Source organism: Giraffa tippelskirchi, chromosome 2, assembly GCF_054371585.1.
Source record: "Giraffa tippelskirchi isolate mGirTip1 chromosome 2, T2T-mGirTip1v1.2.pri, whole genome shotgun sequence".
Classification (NCBI taxonomy): Eukaryota; Metazoa; Chordata; class Mammalia; order Artiodactyla; family Giraffidae; genus Giraffa; species Giraffa tippelskirchi.
The window spans coordinates 10,132,539-10,155,045 of NC_137276.1; the positions used below are offsets into that span (position 1 = coordinate 10,132,539).

Below are 22,507 nucleotides of genomic sequence, written 5' to 3' on the forward strand. Positions count from 1 at the left end.
TCATAAACTATTTACAGAAAATGGTTATATTTTGCAATCTCTAGATTTCTTTAGGAAAAATGTGTGTGATTTTCTTCTGTGGGATTATAGGTACATGACAATAATGGTAAGGGGATAACTTTCACTGTCCTTTGGCCAATAGGGAGAAATGTCATGGTTCTTTGTGCTTATGTAGGAACTTGTACCTGGAAAAAATTTTGAGCCTTATGAACGCAAGAGCGGTCTCAGACCAGACCTGGCTGGCAGTTGAGGATAGTTCTCCTGTTCGCACTCAGCCCTCACTTTTATGTTCTCCATCTTTCTCTCATTCATCCTTTGTTTCCCAGCTTTTGCATGGAACAGAAAAAAATAAGTTGAAAAAAATGTTAAATTGATTTTTCTCTGTTGTTTTGTTTCATCAGTGTTTCTACAACTAAAAAGTTTTGCAGCATATGACTCTTCTGAGAGTCAGAAGATAGTGGCGAAAAAGAAGAAATTTTAGGAGTTGCTCAGCTGAGTAAAATACTAATAGAAAAAGTTAATTATTAATATTTTTTAATATAAAGTAAAAGTGACAAGCTGTTTCTGTGTCTGCTTTTTCACAGACAGAGAATTCCCCTAATGGACCGGATTGTGGTTATGGCTCCTTTCACCAACAGTACTGGCTTGATGGGAAGATCATTGCTGTGGGGGTGATTGACATTCTTCCATACTGTGTATCATCTGTATATTTGTACTACGATCCCGATTATTCATTTCTGTCTTTGGGTGTCTACTCTGCGCTCCGGTAAGATTGCTTTTGACAATTGTAATGGGTCATATAGAACTTGAAATATTTCATTTTATTTTATTTTATTATATAACAGTAGAAATTCTGTTATATAGTACATAATTTGTTGCTCTTGTAGTCTCTTGTATATTCATATTTAGATATACCATTTTTAGAACTGAGGCCACAATGTGTGTGCGTGTGTTGCTTCAGTAGTGTCCAACTCTTTGCGACCCCATGGACTATAGCCTACCAGGCTCCTCTGTCCATGGGATTCTCCATTTCTTCCACCAGGGGATCTTTCTGACCCAGGGATCAAACCCACAGCTTCTGCATTGGCTTTTGTCTGATGGTAATTCCCTAGCTTTTTAAGATATCCATCTTATCTAGTGTTTGAGAAGTCATTGTGATGCTTTTGCTGTTTAGTTTATGCATTTATTTAAGCTCCCCTGTCAGAGCCACTCAGTGGTTTTTAAATGTTACATTATTTATATATTCTTTTTGTCATCCTTATTTTGTATATATATGTAGTTTATAATTAATTAAAGGTTATATGAATCTGGCATAAATGAACTAAAGCCTTCTGAGTCTGTTGGAAGAAATGTACAATTATATAAAGTATATAGAACAGGACCAGGGAGTCCCTGACTGTGCATTGACTCTCTGACCTCATCCAAAGATGGTTTCCTTTTTATGTCCATTGCTGCAAATGTATGCAACATGCACACATGTTTTTAGGTGCATTATCCTGATGATAAAAAGAGTGGGGTCTTGTCTCATGAAAATAATTTGTTTTTATTTTTATTCCTGCCAGTCTGTGTGTACATGTGGTAGAGGAAGGAGGAGGATTGAGAATTACTTTTCTGTTGTTTTTCTGGGAGCTTGTCTCTCTTCTCTCCCTGTTTTTCATTGAATCACTTTTTTCTCTTTGCTTTTCCCATTGTTTTCTCTGATGGTCACAATTTTCACATCAAGGTAAAACATACTTTGAGATTATTTTATTTATTGTATATGTGCTTTTCTCTGAATTATAAAAGTAGCAGGGTTGATTTTTTTTTAAAAAATTCACTAGTTGATTTAAAAAGAAATATGGTCCATAATTGATTTTTTGTGTGTTCTTCAGTGGCCCACATACTGATATTTTCAACATGACCTGACTTGTCTCTCAGTACCATGTTATATAACAAATTTTAAAAATACACAGTGTTTACAACTGATCCCTATAATAATCTTTTATTTTTCTTATTTATTTAATTGCGTTTTGTATAAAACTAATTAAAAACTATTCAGGACTCTTTGTGGTATCTTTGTGACTGTGAAATTAGAACTGATTGTTGAAAAGCATTCATATTTTGTAACTTTGGGAGTGCATATTTCAGAAAAGATACTTTTTCTTTGTACCAGAATTATTCAGTACTTTGAAATTATTGCCATTTTCTTCTTCTTTTATTTTTTGTATCTCTAACTTTACAATGTGTAGCTATGGATTTGTCTAGACTTCTCAGATAAATATTAAGAATGATATTTGTTCTTACAGTATAAATCCCAGCCTCTGTATGAAATATTTTATTTCTCAATGAACAAAGAGATATAGAAATCCTATTGCATTTGAGATAGCAAATAATCAATTCCCAGAAAAAATTGTTTCCAGCAGTCTATTTGCTGCTTGATCGAGTTCTTGAAAATTCTGGAGCTGTAGAGCTTTGAGGAAGTAGCAGAGGAGTCTGCGGAGCATGAAAGTTGGGGCCAGTGGAGGGTGAGGAGATTGCCACTGCATTGCAGCCTTTCAGTGCTCTGGAGAATCTCAGTTGCTGAGTATATAGAAGAGGAGGGGCAGCCAGCAGATTGACATTATGATGGGAAGCTGGGGAGAGTAGGTTACAAGTTACCAATTCCATTATTGATTTCAGTGTGTTTCAGTGAAACCTGTTAAATTTTTCCTCCATTTCTTCTGTTTCTTAAGCAATCATACAGTCAGTATAGAGTTTCTCTATTTTAATTTGTAATCAAGTATAGATTTGTATGTAAGCTGGTCTGCAGATTTTAAAAATGTTTGAATTGGGGTTCGTGAGCATGGAATTTATTTACTTTTACTTTTTTGGCAAGATGAATTTTAGAAGTGTAATTAATTTGCTTAACAGATGTTTGAGCACAGTCTGTGTCCTGGAAGTGCATAGATGTGGAATCAGACACTCCCAGCTTTGTTAAAGCCAACAATAAATTAAAAAACTGACAGCAGAATTTTAGAGACTCCTTTGTCTATCTGGCTCGAAGGAGTTCATGTTTGGCTTCCCTGGTAGCTCAGAGGGTCAAGCGTATGCCTGCAATGTGGGAGACCAGGCTTTGATCCCTGGGTTAGGAAGATCCCCTGGAGAAGGGAAAGGCAACCCATTCCAATATTCTTGCCTGGAAAATCCCATGGACAGAGGAGCCTGGTAGGCTACAGTCCATGGGGCCGCAAAGAGTTGGACACCACTGAGTGACTTCACTTTCACTTTACCTTTGCCCTATAATAAAAATAAAATTGTGGTAGTGGGCACGAGGCCCTTTTGTTGGTCAGGAAAGACCTCTCTAGCCAAGAAAGAACAAAAAGGAGCCAGCTATGTGAAAATCTGAGGATAGAAATCCAGGTCGAAGGTAGCAAGTCCAAGTGTCCTGAGGTGGTTGGAATGAAGAGAAGACAGGCCCTAAGGGCTGGGATGCAGAATAGGATCTAGACAGTGCTGTGTAAGGAGGGTAGCCATGCAGTGGTATTGATGAGGGGCAGATGGAAAAGGGCTTACAGGTGACAGTAAGGAGGTTCAGTTCAGGTCAGCTGCAGAGTTGTGTCCTGTTCTTTGCCACCCCATTGACTGCAGCACGCCAGGCCTCCCTGTCCATCACCAACTTCTGGAGTTTACTCAAACTCATGTCCACTGAGTTGGTGATGCCCTCCAACCATATCATCCTCTGTTGTCCCTTTCTCCTCCCACCCTCAATCTTTCCCAGCATCAGGGTCTTTTCAGATGACTCAGTTCTTTGCATCAGGTGGCCAAAGTATTGGAGTTTCAGCTTCAGCATCAGTCCTTCCAGTGAGTATTCAGGACTGATTTCCTTTAGGATGGACTGGTTGGATGTCCTTGGAGTCCAAGGGACTCTCAAGCATCTTCTCCAACACCACAGTTCAAAAGCATCAATTCTTCGGTGCTCAGCTTTCTTTATAATCCATCTCTCACATCCATACATGACCACTGGTAAAACCATAGCCTTGACTAGATGGACCTTTGTTGGCAAAGTAATGTCTCTTCTTTTTAATATGCTGCCTAGGTTGGTCATAGCTTTTTCTCCAAGGAACAAGTGTCTTTTAATTTCATGGCTGCAGTCACCATCTACAGTGATTTTGGAGCCCCCCAAAATAAAGTCTGTCTCTCTTTCCTAGTCTGTTTGCCATGAAATGGTGGGACCAGATGCCATGATGTTAAGTTTTGTGAATGTTGAGTTTTAAGCCAACTTTTTCACTTTCATCAAGAGACTCTTTAGTTCTTCTTCACTTTCTACCATGAGTGTGGTGTCATCTGCATATCAGCGGTTGTTGCTGTTTCTCCCACCAGTCTTGATTCCAGCTTGTGCTTCATCCAGTCCAGCATTTCTCATGATGTATTCTGCATATAAGTTAAATAAGCCAGGTGACAATATATAGCCTTGACACACTCCTTTCCCGATTTGGAACCAGTCTGTTGTTCCATGTGCAGTTCTAACTGTTGCTTCTTGACCTGCATACAGATTTCTCAGGAGGCAGGTAAGGTGTTCTGGTATTCCCATCTCTTTAAGAATTTTCCATAGTTTGTTGTGATCCACACAGTCAAAGGCTTTGGCATAGTCAATAAAGCAGAAATAGATGTTTTTTCTGGAACTATCTTGCTTTTTCGGTGATCTGACAAATGTTGGTAATTTGATCTCTGGTTCCTCTGCCTTTTCTAAATCCTGCATGAACATCTAGAAGTTTTTGGTTCATATACTGCTGAAGCCTGGCTTGGAGAATTTTGAGCATTACTTTATTGGCATGTGAGATGAGTGCAGTTGTGTGGTAGTTTGAGCATTCTTCAGCATTGTCTTTCTTTGGGATTGGGATGAAAACTGACCTTTTCCAGTCCTGGGGCCACTGCTGAGTTTTCCAGATTTGCTGGCATATTGAGTGCAGCACTTTCACAGTGTCATCTTTCAGTATTTGAAATAACTCAACTGGAATTCCATCACCTCCGCTAGCTTTGTTTGTAGTGATGCTTTCTAAGGCCCACTTGACTTCACATTCCAGGATGTGTGGCTCTAGGTGAGTGATCACACCATCGTGATTATCTGGGTCATGAAGATCTTTTTTGTACAGTTCTTCTGTGTCTTCTTGCCACCTCTTCTTAATATCTTATGCTTCTGTTAGGTCCATAGCATTTCTGTCCTTTATCGAGCCCATCTTTGCATGAAAAGTTCCCTTGGTATCTCTAATTTTCTTGAAGAGATCTCTAGTCTTTCTCATTCTATTATTTTCCTCTGTTTCTTTGCACTGATCACTGAGGAAGAAAGCCACTGATAAGGCTTTCTTATCTCTCCTTGCTATTTTTGGAACTCTGCATTGAAATGAGTGTATCTTTCCTTTTGTCCTTTGCCTTTCTCTTCTCTTCTTTTCACAGCTGTTTGTAAGCCCTCGTCAGACAACCATTTTGCCTTTTTCTATTTCTTTTTCTTGGGGATGGTCTTGATCACTACCTCCTGTACAATGTCACAAACCTCCGTCTATCTGTCTATTAGATATAATCCATTCAATCTATTTCTCACTTCCTCTGTATAATCGAAAGGGGTTTGATTTAGGTCATACCTGAATGGTCTAGTGGTCTTCCCTACTTTCTTCAATTTAAGTCCAAATTTGGCAATAAAAAGTTCATGATCTGAGCCACAGTCAGCTCCCAGTCTTGTTTTTGCTGACTGTATAGAGCTTCTCCATCTTTGGCTGCAAGTAATATAATGAGTCTGATTTCAATATTGACCATCTGGTGATGTCCATGTGTAGAGTCTTCTCTTGTGTTGTTGGAAAAGGGTGTTTGCTATGACCAGTGTATTCTCTTGGCAAAACTCTATCAGCCTTTGCCCTGCTTCATTCTGTACTCCCAGGCCAAATTTGCCTGTTACTCAAGGTGTTTCTTGAGTTCCTACTTTTGCATTCCAGTCCCCTATAATGAAAAGGACATCTTTTTTGGGTGTTAGTTCTAGAAGGTCTTGTATGTCTTCATAGAACCATTCAACTTCGGCTTCTTCAGCGTTATTGGTCGGGGCATAGACTTGGATTGCCTTGGAAATGAACAGAGATCATTCCATTGCAATTCCATGCAATTTTGAGATTGCATCCAAGTACTGCATTTCGGACTCTTTTGTCGACCATGATGGCTACTCCATTTCTTCTAAGGGATTCCTGCCCCCAGTTGTAGATATAATGGTCATCTGAGTTAAATTCACCCATTCCAGTCCATTTTAGCTCTCTGATTCCTAAAATGTCTCTTATCATCTCCTGTTTGACCACTTCCAATTTGCCTTGATTCATGGACCTAACATTCCAAGTTCCTATGTAGTATTGCTCTTTACAGCATCGGACTTTACTTCCATCACCAGTCACATCCACATATAGTATACCGTATGGTGCTGTTTTTGCTTTGACTCCGTCTCTTCATTCTTTCTGGAGTTACTTCTCCACTGATATCTAGTAGCATATTGGGCACCTACTGACCTGGGGAGTTCATCTTTCAGTGTCCTATCTTTTTGCTTTTTCATACTGTTCATGGGGTTCTCAAGGCAAGAATACTGAAGTGGTTTGCTATTCCCTTCTCCAGTGGACCACGTTTTGTCAGAACTCTCCACCATTTTATCTATGTGTGACACCAACCCAATGTGAGGTTACCTCACCTGATTAATAACTGATTAAAGATGCTTAGATTTCTCTGTGGGGTTATGGAGGGCAAGAGTAGAAACTGGAAATCTGTTTGGAAGCTGTTAGAATTGTCCAAGGGAGCCATAAAGGTGGCTTGGACCAAAATATCTGAGGTGGGGGTGGTAAGAAGTGGTCCGATTCCCGGTATCTGGAGATAGAGCCAGCTCGACTTGTTGATGGGTTGGATGCAGGAGGTGAATCTTTAAGGATGGCTCATAGGCTTAGGGCCTGAACAGCTTAGGGGTGGAGTGGTGATGCGGTTCACTGAGATGAGCAGGGCTGAGGGAAGGAGGGCCGGTGGGGCTGGGCAGTCCTCTTCAGAGCTGGGTGGTCCTGCATTTCAGTATCAGTGCGTTCTTCCCTGGTTTGAACTTTGAGAGTGGATTAGTTTTGGGAATAATAGGATCTCTTCTGATTTAGCCTCATAATGTTAAGTCCGTTTGGATTTAGAAATACTTTTGTTGTAAAGATGAACTTTCAGGGTAACAACCCTTCAGTGATTTAAATTTGAGCTTGCAAAATGCACAGACTATTCCCTTAAAAAATAAACCTCTCCTTGGATTTCAAGCATCCGTTGCTACTAAAAACAAAGAAAAAGAAATTAAAACCTTTGGGAAACAAACATAAAAACAAAACAAACAACTATTTTCATACTTCAGAAATGTACTGAAGTTTTGCTTAAACTTCTCCAATACAAGCGGTCATTCAGTTGGGCAAATAGGATGGAATTCTGTGCCCAGATTTATCCAGATACAAATTAAAACCACATCAGGCGTAGGCATTGCTGACAACTTCTTTGTTCAATTAATCCTTGCCTGTGCCAACAAGTAGAGAAAAAGCAGTGAGATAACATGTTTTCCCACTCTTTAGTTGTAGAGAAGATAAAAGAATAGCATCTGGACACAGGAAAGAGTAACATGTTATATATAGTTGAAAGTGTTTGCATGTAAAGGGTCATAAGAACATTCTTACTGAAATTTGTTGGGTTTTGAGTTTTCTAAAATTTATTGTACTGTTTTTAACCTGATAGACCTAGTCTTTGAGAACTCCAAGTGATAATGAATAATGACATGAGATTGTGTTAAATAGATCTTTGTACTTTTATGCTGTTTGAGTTTTTATACACTACTGTGTCGAGTAAAGTGCAAACCAGAACTTTGGTGCATTTGCTGAAAATAATACAGTTTTTTTGGTGTCTCTTTAGTAAAAATCATCTTAAACTGTTTTTAAAATTGTTTTTCTTGCAACACTTGGGTTTTTTTGATAGCTTAATGTCAGATTTGATCAAATATGTTACCAAATTAAATAGTACTTTGAAATTGGAACTAGATTTAACTGTACTTTCATCTTTATTCTTCTTTTGGCAGAGAAATTGCTTTTACTAGGCAACTTCATGAGAAAACACCTCAACTCAGCTATTACTATATGGGTTTCTACATTCATTCGTGTCCCAAGATGAAATATAAGGTAAAGTTGATTTTCACATGTGTCTTCTGTAGATTCAAGTTATGAAAATTAGTGCTTTTGTAATTTCTCATCATGTTAGTTTAACATGATTGTATATTTTAATGTAAATCATAAATTATTTTTAACTGTGTCTTAAACTTTTCATAGAATCTATCTTCTTCATTGCATAAAGCCATGCCTGACAAATAGGCACTTAGTATTTGTTTAATATAGGTTAATGTGTAGAAATTCACTGAAGATATAACAATCCCAGCTATACTAGGACTTCAGTAAGGCCCTGCTTACTTGGGATAGCACAGTAATACCCATTAAGAAATCTACCTTCTTAAGGTACATCCTTAAGGTATGTATGTGTATGTGTGTGTGTGTGTGTGTGTGTGTGTGTGTGTGTATGTGTGTACTCACTTGTCTTATTTATCCATTCTTCTCTTGATGGGCACTGAGGTTGCTTCTGTGTCTTGGCTGTTGCCAGTAATATTGCAGTTACCATAGGGGTGCATGTATCTCTTTGAATTAGTACTTTTCTTTGGAAAAATACTCAGAAGTGGAATTGCCAGATTTCTATGATGGTTCTATTTTTAATTTTTTGAGGAAGTTCCATACTGTTTTCCATAGTGACTGTACCAATTTGCATTTCCACCTATAGTGTATGAGGGTTCCCTTTTCTTTACATCCTGGTCAACACTTATTTGTTGTCTTTTTGATAACAGCCATTCTGACAGGTGTGAAGTGATATCTCATTGTGATTTTGATTTACATACATTTCCCCAATAATCAGTGATGTTGAGCATCTTTTCATGGACCTGTTGACCATTTGTATGTCTTCTTTAGAAAAATGTGTGTTCAGGTCTCTGCCCATTTTTTAATTGAGCTGTTTGTTTTTTGATGTTAGGTTTTATGACTTTCTTTAATGAAACTCTTTGATGTTTTCTAAGTATTAGTAGCCCACTGTAAAAGCTCTGGGAAGGATAGAACAGTATAAAGGAACAGACTGCATCCTGACCACCATAATAACAGTAACCAAATACCTCTGCTCTACTCAGAGCACTGCTTTAAGCTCTGAAGATATGAAAAGATTTGAACATGAACCTTCCTCTTAAAACTTGTAATATAAATGAAGATTGTAGGTATTCTATGTAAAATCAGGTCAGTACAGTGGTCTGGTAAGTGGCCTAGGAGGCTGTAGGGTTTGCTGCGTAAGGTATGGAATAGGGAAGGGTTTAACTAAAAGGGAAGAGAGACCCCCAAAAGAGAGTAGGTATGACGGGGAAGCACATTTCATGGAGAAGGAGCATTTAAGTAAGAATTAATCAGTGCCATACATATTCATATAAAAAAGGAAGGGGAGGGCAGTCACCAGCCAGTCAGCCTCTTTTGTATGTTGTTACGAGTGTTTCGGGGCCCTATCTGCTGTTAACAATGTACGTAACAGTGTACATATAATAAAAATTAATTGGTTTATATATAAAGTATGTTAACAGTGTTGCAGGAAATAACTCAGAAGCAAAATAAGTTCATGAATTGGTAATTTTAGTTTGTGGTTCTGTATAGTGCTTTTAACATGGTAAGAGATGCAAATGTTAGGTTATTAGAAATAGTACCTAGTAATGTTTGCTAGCAGTTCCCAGTGTTTTAATATTCTTTTCAGGCTAAAGTTCTTTGTAAATACAGGCATACCTCAGCGATACTACAGGTTTAGTTCCACACCACCACAATAAAGTGAGTATTCCAATAAATCAAGTCACATCAATTTTCTGATTTCCCAGTACACATAAAAGTTACACCATACTGTTAAGTGTGCAAAGCAGTGTATCTAAAAATACAGTGTATATACCTTAATTAAAAAATATTTATTGCTGAAAATGCTAGCCATTATCTGAGTCTTCATCAAGTCATGATCTTTTCACTAGTGGAAGGTTTGAATTAGCAAAATGTGACGCACAGACACGAAGTGAGCAAATGCTGTTGGAAAAACAGTGCTGATGGACTTGCTTTTTGACTCAGGGTTTCCTCAAACTTCAGTTATAAAACACAATATCTGCAAAAAGCAGTAAAGCAAAGTGCAATAGAATGGTATATGCTTGTATTACTAAACTTGATATTTCTTAATTATTAAACCAGTTTTAATTACTCATACTAGTGAGTAAAAAATATGAAGATGTTGGCAGTATTATAAGAATAACTTTTTAGGAATCTCACCTTTGCTTTTCCACATCACCAATATTAATATATGTTGGAAATTTGGGAACAGTATTAAAACCTGTAAAACTAGAGTGCAGCCCTGAGTGGAAAAGCAGGTATCGGGAACACTCACTGTAACCATTCAAAGCAAAACTTGAAAATTTTCCCAATATATTATATCATATTCACATTGTATCTTCTTGGGAAAGAAAATTCTGAAAATTTGTACTATATTTAGTGACTTTGTAAATATTTGTGAGATAATATTATAATGATAAAATATTGAATATTGTTAATTTTGTAAAGCCTGTATTTTCTTGGCATGGTGGTTTGAACACTTGTGGGTCCTCAGCATTAAAAACATGGTGTTTTTAATTTTTGTATTGTTTAAGAAAATTGTTTTCATTGCATCATGATTGAAAATAAGTCATTTAAAGTAACTGAAGAGTAAAAATATTTTCATTTCAGTTAAGGATATTTTATTATATTTTGAGCAGAACAGAACCCTCCATTTTGAGAGAATAACACAGATGGGAATTTTCAACCAGAAAATGTACTGTTTGAAATTGTAAGATGGGTATCGGTCCAAGCATGAATATTTCTCATTTCAAGTTGAAGGTGTAAAACTAAAGACCAATAAAAGATAACTCACAGAAAATGACTAGTTAAATTAAATGACTATTAAATGACTAAATGACTATTAAAATTTTCCTCACTCGTAAGATTGAATTGAGGGTAAATTTAGCATATTTCTGTAATAGCTAAAATTATCTTCTTTCTTAGAGCGTAACTAAGTGTTCAGGGATTAGTAGTGACATGTTTTTAGCCATATTGTAAAATATATGGTAGAAAATATACAGAAGTGGTTTTTACGTGATACTAAAGAAAGAAGGAATATATTTTAAAATAGGGTTATTTTTAATAACTAAGAAAGAGTAGTCTCTTAGGTACCTGGTATACATTAGATGCTGCGAATACAGCTGTTAATACAGTATAGATGTGGGCTCTGATCTAATGGAGGTTACATCTGAGGGGGCACATACTTGTAATCCAGGACATAAAGTGGCACCAAGCAACTGTACCTGACATTAGGACAGTGTTTCATTTGGGTTTTCTGGTATAGATTTAGACATATTAAGTTATAATCTTCACCATGTAATGCATTTATAATGTAGGGCAAATTAAAGTATTTAACAGGTTTGAAATACACCAAGATCTGGTTTTACCTGTTCTCTTTTATTGAATAGTGAGCTGTCCTGAAGACATGTTGAAATGAAGAGCCTATCTTTATGTGTAGGAACGACCACATTTGATGGATGGTTTCCAGAGCTTTCTGTCATAGTTCCTCTTACCCTGTACCCTGTTTGTGTGTGTGTTGCTCCATCCATCAGAGGGACATTCCGTTTTCCTCACCATGGATTGATCCGGCCTGTGACCTGCGCTGACTAATAGGATAGCACAAAAGTAACTGTCTGAGATTTCAGGCCCAGGCCTTAAGAAGTAGAGGGCAGACAGCTTTTGCTTCCTTTGTCTTTGAAGCCAGTCATCATGTATAAGGTCCAAATACCCTACTGCTGTAAGAGGCCACTTGGGAGGCCTCAAGCCATCTTGAACGTTTCAGCTCCAGCCAGGCAACTAGCTGAATGCCAAGCAACTAGATGAATGCAGCTGCCTGATTGAGCTGAACAGACAGGGGCAGAAGAACCACCTAGCTGAGCTGTAGCCAACTCACAGAATCATTAGGTATAATTAATTGTTGTTTTAAGCCTCTTAAGATTGGGGTGGTTTTGTTATTCAGCAGCAGATGGCTGAAACACGTGATATAGGGTGGAAATGAGTAGATACATTTGTAGATTTCCACGTAGATGAAAGTCATTCTGTGTTGAGTTGTGCAGACTCGTGTCCTGAGTTGAGCTGAACTGATCTGTGAAGTTGCTGACAGCTCAGTGTGAGAGAGTTTTGGCAAAGTTACTAAACTCGTACGTGTGGTTATACCTACAGATGTGCCCCCCACTTGGCTTACAAGAATTCATCTTCATACAGCATTTCATTTAATACCCAGACTTGGGCTTACAAGGCATTTGTTAACACGATGACACATTTTGAGTTTGCTTGTCTTGCTAATGTTGAGCACTGCAAGATGAAAATCTCCACGTGGTCATTTTCGTGGTTAACATAGATATCATGTGTGGCTGTAGAGCCTCCTCTCAGAGCACTCATGGTTTGCTAGGTGATAGCAGTTCTATTCTTGTGTGTAAGATTCTCTAAAATGCATTGCTACTAAATTATTTTGGTTTTATTGTTCTCTCTGTGTGTATATTTTAAATATAGGTTGATTTATGTAAACAAAGTCAGATAGGTCAGATAGGTTTTGTCTGTGGCCATAGTCTTAGAAGAAGGCACCGAATAGTCACAGAGGAATTTAATGAGGGCTGGAAAATAGTTAGAAAAGAAAATTGTCTTGATTTGTTGTGTTGTCATTGCTCACTCTAACTGTTACCATAATTGTGACTGTTTTAATGGGACTTGGTACTGTTTTGGCATAAATCAGTTCTGACCTGGAGACTCAGGACCTGGCTGAAATGAATGGAAGTTATATCTTCAACTTAGGAGAGCTTCTCCTTGGAGGAAACGTCCTGCGGAGTGGGGGTGGATGGGATGGTTTTCTGGCTTCTGTCCTCTGTGAATGCTTGTCTTTGCTCCTCTGACAGTTCCAGGGTGGTTGCTGGCCTTCCAACATCGTAAGCCATCAGTGGTGGCTAGAATCAGAAGAGATGATGTACTCTCCTGTGTCTTTTTTTTTTTAAGACAACTTTTAATTGTAATAAAATGTATATAACAAAATTTATCTTAAGTATTTTTAAGTGCACAGTTGAGAAGTATTAAGTATATTCATGCTGTTTGTACAGCCATCACCACCATCCATCTCTAGAACTCCTCTTACCTTGCAGAACTGAGACTCTGATCCCATTAAGCAATAGCTCCCTATTCCCTTAGCTGTATTATTACTAATAGCTCCGCATTCCTCTTTCCCCCAGACCCTTGTAACCACCACTGTACTTTCTGAATTTGACTCCTCTAGGTACTTCATATAAGTGGAATCACACATTGTCTATCTTTTTGTGACTGGCTTATTTCACTTAGCATGTTCTCAAGGTTCATCCATGTTGTAGCAGGTGTCGGAATTTCATTCCTTGTTAAAGCTGAATAATACTTCACTGTATGTATCTGCTGCATTTTGTTTATGCATTCATCCATCGATGGACACTTGGTGTGCTTCCACCCTTTGGATGTTGTGACTAATGCTTCCGTGAACGTGGCTGTACAAATACCTGTTCAAAATTTCTTCTCCATGTTGTCCCTCAGACTCCAAACGTAAGGCCATTCTGTAATCGGAAGGAGGTGTTTTGACTGAGCTCTTTATCCAGATTTGTGTGCAGGCCAATGTAAACAGTGATTCAGGCAGTCCGCTTTGGTATCATGACATGGCCAGACATCAGATAGTTGACACATCAGAAGGAGTTCAGAAGTGTCAGAAAAGGAACAAAAAGCTAATTCATCAGTGATTAATCATTCCTAAACTCAGTGCCTCGGCTTGACTGTGGTCAAACAGCACTTCTGGAATTCTGTAGGAGTTTGCCTAAAAGAAGGTTATTATTCTTATAAAAGCACCTAAAATTAAAAAAATTGGCATTTACAGAGCTGCGTCTGCAGAATCCTCTACTGCTGAGATCCCCAAGCTTTTCAAAGTTTCCTGACCAGACAAATTAGCAAATGTTATTTTACTGCAATCTTGTAACCCAGGCCGATGTATTTGAGTAGTTGTGGTAGTGACTTTGCTACTGCTGGTTTGAAAGAAATACTGATGATCTCATCAGTTACCCATAGCACAGAACAAACCACTCAAATTTTTGATTCAGCATCTATTTTTCTTGATGTTAAAATAAGTATCCAGTGAACTAGACGTGGTCAGAAAAAATGACCACAGAGTAACTGTAGTAAGGGATTTCTGATGGCTCCTCCAGGCAGTAGGAGGTAAAAGAATGACACGCTCATCACGTATTCTTGTTTTTAAAGTTGTCACATGTGGAATTTTGCCACATTAGAGTCAAAAGCATGGTCATGTGTTCTAAGCTGCACATGGCAGATGAGAAAATTAATGCTCAGTGTGATTCATGCCCAGAGTTTGCTTTAATTCACATTTTATAATTTTAGCAACTTGAAGGAGAGTTGTAAGAATTGAAATTCATATAAATGGCATTGTTTATCAGACTTACAGTGAGGTATATATAGCTTTTTATTTTGGAGAAACCTAAAATGCTTGCATGTTAAGTAAAAGTAAACCTTAACTGGTGCCTCCCTGGTAGCACAGTTGGTGAAGAATCTGCCTGCAGTGCAGGAGACCTGGGTTCGATCCTTGGGTTGGAAAGATCCTCTGGAGAAGGAAATGGCAACCCTCTCCAGTATTCTTGCCTGGAAAATCCTATGGACAGAGGAGCCTGGCGGGCTACAGTCCATGGGGTCGCAGGAGTCAGACACGACTTAGTGACTAAACCACTACAAAGTGGAAGCAGTGACAAACATTAACTGGGGAATAAGAACACTGTTGATCAATACCTGATCTTTCCCATCCTTCTCCTCATGTCCGTTTCCACAGTGAAATGGAAAGCTTGGGACAGAACCTGATTCCTAACTTTGAAAAACCTGAATTATCTTTGGAGCTTTTCAAAAATCCTCAAGCTCGAGTTCTGCCCTAACCTACTTGTTTGCCGTCCTCCTTTACAGAGCCCTGTTCTCTGACTGCCCGTGCTGTTTTAGGTACCTTTGAACTGCCCTTCCTTCCCACCTGAGCCTGTGTTTCTTACATCTGAAAGGGGTCTCACTTATCCCTCCTGCCTTTCCAGACCCAGCATGGGCACCTGCTCTTCAGGGAAGCCTTCTCTGTGTCTCCCACGTGGGCCCCTCCCCACTCCACCCGTGAGAGCTGCCTCAGTTCTGTGACCTCTGGCCCTTGCTCGTGCTTCATCTGTGGCTCCCCTTGTGCCCCGCTGCTGCAGGAGTGCTCTCAGCCAGCGTTCGTGGAAGGCCTGCTCTGTATAAAGCATCACACTGGATGCCAGGGCAAGAGGAAGATGCTCACACGTGGTCCCTGCTTGTCAGTTCTTTGAGCAAACTGTGTCTTACCTGTTACTGTCCCCGGGGCCTACCAAATCCATTGGCAAGGAGAAGGTGCCCAGTGAGTTGACTGACATGTGTGACATGTGGAAGGCAGGCACCCACCTGCACGGTTAAAACCAAGAAGTGGAGGAACGTAAGTGAGGGCTGGCTTTCTCTGCAGGCCGTTCTCACAGAGACACTGAGCTTCGGGAAAATCTGAGTCCCATCTCAAAGAGTACAGTTTATACTTTCCATGAATTTCCTGTCTGTAGTTGTTTCTTTTCTAAGTCAGCTTGTCATCTAAGTGTGATGTTTATATGGAAAAGTGTTCTGTTCTTAAGGGTACAACTTGACAGATGTTCACATGGTGATGACACTTGTGCAACCAGCACCAAGATCGACACAGAACATTCCAGTCCCCCACAAACCTCTTTCATGTCCCCCTTGATTGTTATCTCACCCCCAAAGGCAATCGCAGAAGACTAATCATGCCTGTTTTTACGCTTGACAGAGTGGAATCACTTGGTGTATTTTAGTTTGTGATTGGCTTGTTTCACTCAGCAGTACATTCGTAAGATTTACCCACATTCGCGTGTGTACAATGTGTGGTTGGTTTTCATGCCTTTATGCTCATTCTGTTGTGGTTGGACCGTTTCTAGGTTTTGGCTAATATATAACTGCAATGTTGAGCATTTCTTACATGTCCCTTCATTAACATATGTCTGCATTTCTCACACGTATAGACCTAGGTGTGGAATTACCAGATTGAAGATAGTGGGAATATTAATAGTTCATATTGCCTAGCATGTTTTTAACCGATTGTACGAATTTATACTCTCACCAGCAGCAGACCTTCTGATAGGCGTGTAGCAAGGATGGTGCATTGTGGGTTTAATTTGCATTGCTGTTGACTGGTGATGCTGAGCATCTTGGCATTTTTCTGTTGGCCGTGTGTAAAGGATCTGTTCGTGTCTTTTGGCCATTTATCTCCCGGTATGTTGATCTCCAGTACTTGTAGACATTTTTTATATATTCTGGGTATAATCCTTTGTTGCATAAATATTTTACAGATATCTTCTTCCACTCAGTGCTTAGCTTTTCTTTTTCTGATGAGCAGAAATTTCTAATTTTCATGTAGTCTGGTTTATCTTTATTGCTTTTGTGTCTTGTTCAATGGAAATCTGCCTACCCTGTGGCAATGGAAATGTTTTTTTGTATTTTCTTCTTTTACCTTTCATAATTCAGTAATCTGTCTGAAATTGATTTTTGTGTATGGTTGAGTCAGAGGTCAAGACTGAATTTATTTTTTTCCAACTATATAATTACTTTTAGTTTCTTAAGGGTACTGTCCAGCACATACTAGTTTAATAAACATGTCAGTTATTTCCATCATTATATTTGTGTTACGGCAAAATATCCCAGCTTTACCTTTTTCAGACTTAGCATTGATTCCATTAAATAACCAAATTCCTCAGTTAGAATTATATCGATCAGTTCTACAGGGAATACTTGACTTAAGTATGAATGATGTGCAGGTAAATAACTTCCACTTGTACATTTCTTCCAAATAACTTTTAAAAATAAAAGCTGTAGAGAATCTCTTTAATTTAAACAGAATGATACATTGTATGGAAATTCAGTTAGAATGATTAAAACACAATGAAAAGCTCTTTATTAATAGTTGTAATATCAAACATCATTTGGCAGTCACATCCCATTTTATCATTTGCCTCTATTATTGTTTATGGTGTGTATATGTGTATATGGTGATCATACAAAAGTGTTAAATTTTTATATAGCCTGATTTCCTAATCCTTTTCCTCTCTGGCTTCTGGCTTCAGTATCATGCTTTAAAAAGACCTTTTCCTCCCCCACGTATTAAAACTGTTATATTCTCCTCTTCTTTTCACTTTGCAAGGTTCATCTTAGGTTTGTTTCCACTCTGAAATGCTGCCTGACTCTCCTACATACAAGTATGTGTTTTCATTGCAACTTACATGTTGATACCTGACGTGTACTGTGCTGCATTATGCTGTTGTTGCTGTTTAGTCACTCAGTCATGTCCGACTCTGCGACCCCATGGACTGCAGCACGACAGGCTTCCCTGTCCTTCGCTCTATCCGGAGTTTGCTCAAACACATGTCCATTGAGTCAATGATGCCATCTAACTTTCTGTGCTATAACTGCTTGTTTTCCTGTCTCTTTTGACTCTAAGCTTCTTGAAAGATGGAGTTTGAGCTCATTTATTACTTACTGTAGCAGCAACCCCTGATTTATAGTAAATGTTCAGTATATCTTTAAATGGCTGGATGGAGATAAAAGAATATTGAATAATTGATTACTGATTAGAGGGAAAGTATATATCTATGCCAAATAAAGTGGCCCCATTTGGGTTTTCTACAGGATAGATCTTTTTTTAACTTTGGCAAGGTTAGTGAAATGTAAGTTTATTAAAATGTTTACTTTTAGAATAATGAGAAAGTTGCTTTGTTTGAATTGTCAGGTGAACAGTGAAGGTACTCTTGAATTTGCTTTTTTCTTTAAATTGAAAAAGCATTGCAAATAATTTAAAACATCTGTAATTCTGCAGTGATAGTGCTGTATAATATGTGGTTTATATTTGACTTAAAAGTTTATTTTTAAATTGATTTAGAAATTTATCTACTTGAATAAAGTTAATAATTTGTAAAATCCTTCAAATAACAGAATACAGTATAAATAGTTTTTTCTGGAAAGTATAATTATAGATTTTGATAGTTATAAAAGTATATTACCTAAATACTGTTTTAATTAACATTAATTTGTTTCATGACCTAGGTTTGACTGAGTTCTATTTCTGCTTATCCTAAAATAGTGGTTTTCTATCAGGGGCAATTTGTGCCCCTGTCCCCACCTCATCTCATTTCTGAAAACTTTGATTGTCCCAATTGAGCCAGTAGGGGAGGGTTATGTATGCTACTGGTATTTTGAACCAAAGGATTCTTTTTTGATGTGGACTGTGTTTTGTAAGGCTAGGGATGCCTCTAAACATTCTACAGTACACAGTCCCCAGCAAAAAAGAATTTTCTGCTCAAAATATCAGTAATGCTAAGGCTTGAGAAACCCTGTTTCAGGGGTTACCTACTTGCCATTGAAGTCTGTAGGGCTTTACAGTTGCTGAGTTACCACAGGTAATTTGACTACTGCTGTCAAAAAGGAACTGTCAGAAAGATTAATTTTGGGTTCACCATAACAGTCTTGAAATAAACTATCCTGTATGACACACCAGAGAGAAGTTTCTTGTGTCTAATTCATGACCCTGTGCAGCCATAAGCTTATTGATGACCCCAGGACTGTCTTAAATTTTCTTTGGGGGCTTATGTGTGGCCTTTATGTCAGCTTAAAGGTAATTTAATGTTTCTGTACAACGCGATTTATCTAGCAAATCTTGAGGTCTCTTACAAGGAGCAACAGAAACAAGGTTAAAATTTCCAAAATGCATCACTTTGTTGTTTTAGTTCTGATGTGCATGGTAGGGTCTGTCTTAAGTATTTATAAATTGTTTTGTTTTTCTTGCTTTGTAGAGAAAGAGAGAAACTTGGCACCTTCATTATAGCCAAGTGAATAGCTGTCCCTGGCGGCTAAATTCAGTTCATCTTTTTTAGTACAAAGAGCACAGTGTTGGCTTATACATTTTTGGATGGGCAGTTACAGTCCTTTTCAGCTTTAGTGGCACAGGGCTGTTTGACGCATCCCTTGCGCCTGGACTGCACCCTGGAGTGGTTGGAACTAAGCTGTTACAGAGAGGCACATGCGCAGAAGTGTTTGTTGTTTGTCTTGCCTAGTATTCTACCTTGGTGTTGATGTGAGAATAAAACCAGTTCTCATCCTTCCTTCCCCCACGCCTCCAGGACTCCCTAGCACAGCTCAGGTCTTCTTTCCTTCTTAGATTTATACATCTTCTCCTGGGTCTCATATCTTCATTCTGAAGAAAAGAAGGCAACTGTAAGATTTTTACGCTTGACCCTTTTCTTTCAGAAGCCTTCTTGTCTAAATAGGTGGCAGTAGCTAAAAGGAAGCAGCCTTGAGGAGCTTAATCATCTTAGACAGACAGCAGTGAGGTGACAGTGACAACAGTGAGAGGCAGAGGAAGCCCAGTGTCCACTGCTGGAGGACCTTCCCAGTAGTCACCCTACTGTCTTCCCTCTCAGCCTCAACCACGGAATTGTTTGAGGATGATTTACGTTGTGTGAGAATTGTTTTGCTAGGAAATCCATGGTCTCTCACACGGTTCTCTTAGATCCACCTTTCTTTGCTTGGTCTTCAGGGGTTCCCTTTTCTTCCTGTTTCTTCACAGTCTGCCTGTAGACATACCTTTGCCCCCCATTTTTCTATTATGTTTGTCCTATGCAGAGACATCCATTGCACTCAGATGTCTGCCATGCCCATACCTCTCTTCTGATGGAAATTCCTGTTCCTATAGTGTCTGCCCAAGGAAATGCAGTCTTTGAGTTTAGGTTGCCATGCTTAGCTCCGTGTAACTCTGTTAATTGAACTAAGCATGGGTGCTTAGTCATTCAGTCGTGTCTGACTCTTTGCAACCCCATGGACTGTAGCCCACCAGGCTCCTTTCTATGGGATTCTCCAGGCAAGAATACTGGAGTGGGTTGCCATTTCCACTCCAGTGGGTTAAGCATGGGTGCCTAACCCAAAGGTGGTCAATCTAGGGTAGAGTAGTATTAATATTATGTAAGATATGTATTATGTAATATTAAAGCTTTGCCTACTGAATAGTGGATGACCAAACCATTCAGATCTGCTCTTTTAAGGAAGTTTGAATTAAGACAGTAGGCAGGATCAGTAGTTAGTGGAAGTAGGCATAGAGAATAGTAACACAGAGAACAGTAACAAAGGCTCAGAGTTAGATTAGGGCTTTGTAAGCACAGATCTGTAAAGTTTGAATTATAGGCAGACCTTTGTACACATGCACATTTATCTTGAGAATAGAGTTCATGAATTTCTTTCATCTGGTTTTCAAAGGGGCCTGTGAATCAAAAGATAGCAAGATGAGAGAACAGAGAGGTGGTAGGGGGAATAGAAGCTGAGACAGCAAATAGCAGATGAAAATACAGATTGGGATTTCCTGCTGCTGAAGGCACGTAGATAACCTCTTGTTAGACCTACTTGCCAGATCTTGAATTACAATCTGTTATCCACAAGGCCTTCATCTAGCCTAGGTTTCCTTCTCTCCCTGGATAGCCTGGAATTCCCTGGAGGCTGACCCTAGGTGGGTAATATTTCTGCCCTCATTCTCTTAAACGTTTCTCCCTAAAATGCTCTGTTCCCCTCCACCATTAGTACTAGCCACTCAGTGGATCACCTGAGTAAATTCCTTTGTTTCTTTAACTTAAAGAACCAAAGAAATAAGCTTGTCTGTCAACAGCATGGATATGTTAGAAAAGGCAACAGCTGTGCCAGTTCCCTAGGTGTCCCCATTGTTATTAATAATGAGCAGTCCGTATGTAGGCATGTCCACATAAGCGAACCACTCGCCCATCCAAGGTTCAGATGGAGAATAAGGACAGAAAGAACTGGCAAAGTATTCTGTATAAACAAGACTTAATAAAATTTTATAAGGAGTTTTTATTCTTTCCAGTCAGTGAAACATTTTATCTTCTGTTTCCAAGATGTTGTCCTTAGGGATGTGATGGAGGGTTCAAAGAGTGGTTGATTAACCGTGTTTGTGTCTGGGCTTGATGTTGTTATTTAGTGATATAAATGCTACATGGAAAACATTGACTCAAAAATTAATGTGAACAGATAGAAGCGAATATTATGTTATCTGAAATTTTAACATATTGAAACAGGTTGCTGGGGTTGAGAATTTTCTTCCCTGAGAATTCTGAGAAACAGTGATGGCAGCCATCTTTGTCGTCATGAAAGAGATACATGACTTTCATACCTTAGAGACACAGAGAGGGTCATCTCAGGTCTTTTGGCCTAAATCTGTGAAAACTGAGACCAAGGTGGCAGTGGTAATGAGTTTATAGTTTTTCTTAGGAAATGTGATAGTTGCTTTGGTAACTTGGAACTTCCCAAGTTTAACGTATATTTAATTTTTACAGACTTCTGCTGCTTTTTATCGCATATTTGGCTAGACAAAGTTTTGAACTTGTTTTTCAAACCAAATTATGATAAAGGATGGAAGGGAAGGGGTATCAGATGGAAAATGTGTGTTTTCTTTTTTCACTAATTCCCCAATAAAGGTTTTAATTGTTTTCATTAATCTATTACAGGACAAATAGTTCAAGCAGTAAAAATCAGAAATGTGTAACTCATTTAAACTAACTAGCTGCGTTTCTTTGAATTTCAAGGTGAGAAAACTTTTGAGTGCTACTTGGCCACCTTGATGGGCCAGAAATCATAAATACTCTGAAGCAGACTTAGGAAAATAAGAACTCTTTTTTTTTTTTTTTTTAAATAAGATCCATTTCTGGAACTTCCCTGGCAGTCCAGTGGGTAAGACTTCGCCTTCAAAAAGCAGGGAGTGTGGGTTCAATCCCTGGTGGGAGCTAAGATCCCGCATGCCTTGTGGCAAAAAACCAGAACATAAACAACCGAGGCAGTCTTATAACAAGTTCAGTAAAGACTTTAAAAATGGTCCCTGTTAAAAAAAAGACAACTTTAAAAAGTTTGTTTCTTCCCTCGTGTTATCATTTATAGGCTTTTTTGGGATTTTGTTTGTTTACTTTTTAATTCTCTTTCCATCAGTTTTAGATGAAACAGGAAAAATCAGAGTGCCCTAGGACTGTTTGTATGCCTCTGGTTTTATCGTGGAGTCACATAGACCATAGTCACCTATCTTAGTAAGAATTTAGAGTCAGGCCCCTAGAGGGGAAATTTCTGTCTTGTCTGTGTTTAAGGTCTCGTATTCCAGTAGAGCACCATGTAGTTGCATTGCTCCTGGCTCTTAAGGAAAACATCATGAGAATGGTAAAAATATTCTTTTATTTTTGGATACT

The 22,507-nt window shown here is 38.6% G+C and overlaps 1 protein-coding gene across 50 annotated transcripts in view; it reads left to right on the forward strand.

The window, feature by feature from the left end:
* The window catches only part of ATE1 (arginyltransferase 1), a 274,124-nt gene that overhangs the window by 73,035 nt on the left and 178,582 nt on the right, over nt 1-22,507 (forward strand). For 49 of the 50 annotated variants that reach the window (XM_081534824.1, XM_081535005.1, XM_081534851.1 and 46 more), the window contains 2 exons: nt 585-766; nt 8,069-8,168. In XM_081534824.1, coding sequence (XP_081390950.1) covers nt 585-766; nt 8,069-8,168 — 282 coding nt within the window. Of the gene's footprint in view, nt 1-584; nt 788-8,030; nt 8,169-22,507 lie in introns of all 50 variants that reach the window. The other variant, XR_014066954.1, reaches the window with a different exon arrangement.